At 37.1% G+C, this 4,806-nt stretch overlaps 1 protein-coding gene across 2 annotated transcripts in view; it reads right to left on the bottom strand.

The window, feature by feature from the left end:
- The window catches only part of NBDY (negative regulator of P-body association), a 26,818-nt gene extending 23,510 nt beyond the window's left edge, over nucleotides 1–3,308 (bottom strand). The window contains exons 1-2 of one of the 2 annotated variants that reach the window (XR_003905137.1): nucleotides 2,961–3,308; nucleotides 1,115–1,233 (exon numbers count right to left, since the gene is read on the bottom strand). Coding sequence is in view for 1 of the 2 variants with exons in the window: in XM_029930911.1 (XP_029786771.1) it covers nucleotides 2,987–3,196 (210 nt within the window). In the remaining variant the exon portion in view is untranslated. The remainder of the gene's footprint in view (nucleotides 1–1,114; nucleotides 1,234–2,960) is intronic. The other variant, XM_029930911.1, reaches the window with a different exon arrangement.
- Nucleotides 3,309–4,806: the final 1,498 nt, after the last annotated feature.

Genomic DNA, 4,806 nt, shown 5'->3' with positions numbered 1-4,806 from the left:
ACTATTGAATGCTCAAAATGAACTGAGAGTTGAAGGGGAAGGGGGAGGGGGGAAAAGAGATGGTGGTGATGGTGGAGGGCACTTGAGGGGAAGAGCACTGGGTGTTGTATGGAAAACAATTTGACAATAAAATATTATGGAAAAAAATAAACAACTCATGAGTCAAAAAAAATCATAAGAGAAATTATAATCAAATAGCAATAAAATATATATGTATCTGTGAAATTCTTCTGAAGTTGTACATAGTGGAAGATTTATAGTCATAAATTCTTATTTTAGAAATAAAGATTGAAAATTACTGGGGTAAAGGTCCAAATAAATAAATTAGAAAATGAGCAAGTGCAAAGTAAAGGAAATAATAAAGATAAAAGCAAAAATTATTAAAATAGGAAACAAAATATTCAATGGTGAGGCCTGATGAAACCAATAGCAGGAAAGAAATTAGAAAACTAATTACTATAATTTATCACACACTGTCATATCAATGGAGAAAAAAACTCCATATTCATTCATAATAAAAGCTCTTAGCATACTAAGAATAGAAACAAACTTCCTTATCCTGAAGAAGCAAATCTACTAAAAATGGTGAAACATTTATAGAATTCCCCTGTAAATTCAAAAGCAAGATAAGAAAATCTCCTATTATTGCTACTATTTCTCATTGTATTGAAGGTCCTAACTAGCATAGTAAGACAAGTTAAAAAACAAATATTGTAAAGAAAGAAACCACCATTATTCACAACATAATTAATAGACAATCCAAGAGAATCTATAAATTATCAGAACAAACAGAACTCAGAAAATCTGTAGCATCAATATGTAAAAATCTCAATCATGTGCCCATTAACCAGCAAAAATCAGTAAATGTGGTTTACAAATACATTTCACAGTAACAACAAAAATATAAGTTAATTAGGAGTGAACATAACAAAGCAGCTTATAAATTTTATTATTATACGGTATGCATGGTTTCATATAATGTAGAAAATAGTTTCAATTTTGCCATTTGCTGCTAGCTTTGTTTTTTGTTTGGCTATTTACTTTTACAACTCTTATTCCTCTTCCTTCCTTAATAAGTTTTTGGTAAAGAAACTACCTTAAAAAACACAATTACCCGGTTCAGGACATCAGAAAAATTAGGGCAGCATTGTCAATAGTCTTCATCATCTTCACAGGGTGAACCATTTTATGAATGCACCAAGGAAATGGAGTCATTCTGCAATCCCCCAGAGACTGAAAAATTGTAAAATAAGTAAAATTACTTCCTCTGTTACTGAATGTTTCTTTCCCCTGGCCTCCTCAAGTCCTTATGTTATACCATGCTCCCATTTCTGTTATATATTCCTATAAAACAGTTATATAGATTGTATTAGAAGGGGTCGATTGCAAATTAAGAGCATAGATTCTAGAAGCCCCTTAGAACAGTGTCTGGCACACAAAAAATGTTCAGTAAATATATGCTATTATTACAATTTTCAATGATTTGAATCACTAGAGGAAATTATGTAGCTCTTGCACTTTTTGCCCTGCACAACATCCTTTGTTTTCTATATAAACACTGCAATCCCTATGCCTTACCCTCTACCAGCATTATCCTTTTGGACACTGAAGTAAAATTGATAGAAATTAGAGTGTAAAGGAGTGACAAGATGACGCTTTCAAGCAAAAAAGCTCATTCTTTTCCTAAGCACTATCACCAAGTCCCAAGTCCAGAGCCTCCTTAGTTGCCACCGTCATCCTAGCATTTACTGACATTTATTCAAATACCTGTTTCACTCCAACTATGTACCAGGCACTATGCCTGGGTCATCCACTCCCTACAGCTCCCAGCACAATACCTCGTTCATTGCAAGGTTTACTGCATGAATGAAGAAAGGATGCTCTGCTTCCTTTGGATTACATGGACCTGTGATCTTTGGGTCAGATTTGGTTTTATTTTTTGCATTCCATAAGGTCAACTAAATAGAAGACTATGTCTCTCATAGTAAAAACTGGAATCCTAAAATATATTACTTGATTGAAAATCTTCAGTGGGACTACTGCTTTCAGATTAAACTGCATACTCTTTAGCCTAACATTCAAGGCCTTGCAACACTCTATTGCACTTCCAAGTCTTTCTTTCTCAAAGATTCAGAATTATACCCAAGCTTTTCCCACAAGTCCACGTTGGGGCTTTTGTCCTGAAAACACCAGGCTTGAAAAGCACTCTCTCCCCTTCTACATGGCAGATGTCACTCACCCTTTAAAGGACCACCCAAATTTCCCCTTTCCTTTATCATGGGTCATGATTACTACCAAGCAGAATGACTTTGTCCATCCGGGGTGACTCCTGCACACCTTGAACAAGAAAACATTAAGGTCTTTGGGTTTGACTTACCATACTATTTTTGTTTGTTTTTTACTTACTAAATTTTCCTGCCACACACAGAGAAATGTACACTGTGAAGAAACTTCAAAATATCCTCTGTTAGCACAGGAATTAGGCTTGTTAGCATAGGAATGAGGCCTTCCATATGTTGTTACTGATCTTGCACCAAGGATTTTTTTTAATGTAAAAGTTTCAAATATACACAAAAGTACTGAGAACAGTATAATGAATCTCCATGTATACATCACCCAGTTATCATCAACTCATGAACAGTTTGTTTGTAATTCCCACTTCCGCCCCACTGAATTACTTTTAAACATATCAAAAGATTTAAACCTATTTCGTAAAAAATATAACCACAATTATCACAGCTAAATATTAAAAATAATTACTTAATGTCATTAAATAGCCATAATTTTGCCCAAGCATATTTTGTGAAAGAGCCATTTAATGCCCGTATGGTTTTTGTTTACTGTGTTTTCCGATTATGAAACCGTGGAAAGAATAGAGAAAAGGGGAAGGAGATCTGAGAAAGTGCATAATTGAGTTGCAGAGAGCCTGGATGTCCCAGATGAGAAGGAAAGAATCTGACCTGGTTTGAGGTGGAAGAAGTATATTCTACAACTTCTCCGGAGGAGGAGGGTGCGACTTCAGGCCGGGTGATGCAGAAGAAGGTGCGGAGGGGAGAGGGGTACTACCTCCGTTGGGCGTTCCCTCTGGATAATCCCACCGTGGAGCTAGGAGGCAGCGCTTTTTTGGAGGCCTGGTTTCCCGCGTATTTCCAGGTGGGAGCATGGATCTCCCGGAGGCACAAGGTTGGTCCCCCATAAGGATGATAGGACAGGGCTTCAGCTCTCTCTGGTGGGCCCCGCGAGGCGTAGACTTGAGATGGCGGCGAGTCCCCTCCGGGCACAGAGCTTCCTCCGTGTTTCGTGCTTACCGTATTTCCTGTATTCTGAAACGCACATCCCTTCTCTGCCTCCGCCCTCCCCTCCTTACTCCACCCTATTTTAACGTTCTACAGGGGTGGGTCTTAAAAAGACTACACGTATATTTAATATATAATGTTCTTCCACCTCCAAATGTAACTAAATGTATGTTCTGTCTTATACAATCAATACAATACAATTTTAAGATTAGAAGAAATTTGGGTTGACTCCTAAATGGTAAACTCTGCATAGATTGGGTGGGTGGGGGCTGAAAGGGGCGCAATTGGAGGGAGCAGAGAGAACAAAGACAGTATTGAAAAGATACGTGTGATTTACTATCGAGTTGCAGCTGTGTAACACAGAGCCATGAAACTACCTAGGACCATTTGAAAAGCAATATGCAAACATGTTAGTTGACTAAAGTGCAAAATAGCACACCAGCATTGAACATAGTAATTGAATATGGAAAATAAATTCGCTGTATGTCATAGAATGTAAGGTCACATTTTTCTTCATATTTTAACTAATTAGAAATCTCTGAAGGCTTACTTTTAAAATGTCTAATTTTTAATGTTTCAACATATATAAAATCTCAGTTAATGAATCTAAATCTCGATGGAATGTCATACTTTAATTGGCAAAGTTTTTGTTTTCTTTAAACTACGGAAAATAATAATTCATCTTACTATTTGGTGTATTATATTCTGGGATATATGGTAATGAGATATAAGATATATGGTAAGAAGAGGCTGCAATGTGGCTTAGAAGAAAAGGTTACTGGAACTTCTTAGATGTTTAGCATCCACATCCATCCCCCTTTGGCTATGTACAAACTAGACCACAGTTTTACAGCACTGTTCTCAGTGGTTTTTTTTTTTTATTGGAAAGAGTTCAATCCTTAATGTCAAAATAGAACTGACTTTTAAAATACTCTTACTTACAAGCTCTGTGATATTTAAGTTGTCGATTAAACATTTAGAGCTATAGTTTCCAGGAGATAGCAATTTCTTCCTTGTAGAACTATTGCCATAGTTAGGGATCATGCATTTAAAGTACTTATTTACCATGGTTGGCATCTCATTTCCACCATCACTACCTTCCGCTAAGTACCAGTGCAGTCCTTTACACAAACTAGATCCTCAGTAAATGTTTAGGAAATAAGTGACCCTGTGATTTTCTACCAGATGCTACTAATAAAAACATTGTAGCATTGAGTTAATGAAAATATGTGAAGGGGAATTAAGAGAAACAATGCTCTAAATTTAGAAAAGTAGTTGAGACTAGACATAACAGATGTGGGAGTCACTGGCATAGTGTTGTACCCAGATTTTAATATCGCCCCCAGAAACCAGAGACCACCAGGGAGGCCGAAGCACGCATGCAAAAGCAAAGGGCTTTATTACGAATTTAGGCCCGGCCAGCCTAAATTCGGGCTCACAGACTTCAAAGACACACTGGATCCACGTGGAGCGAGCCCCGAACATGGTGGGGTAGGGCCTTTTATGAGTT

This window comes from Suricata suricatta, chromosome X (genome assembly GCF_006229205.1).
Source record: "Suricata suricatta isolate VVHF042 chromosome X, meerkat_22Aug2017_6uvM2_HiC, whole genome shotgun sequence".
Classification (NCBI taxonomy): domain Eukaryota; kingdom Metazoa; phylum Chordata; class Mammalia; order Carnivora; family Herpestidae; genus Suricata; species Suricata suricatta.
This window is presented reverse-complemented; position numbering and strand designations above follow the sequence as displayed.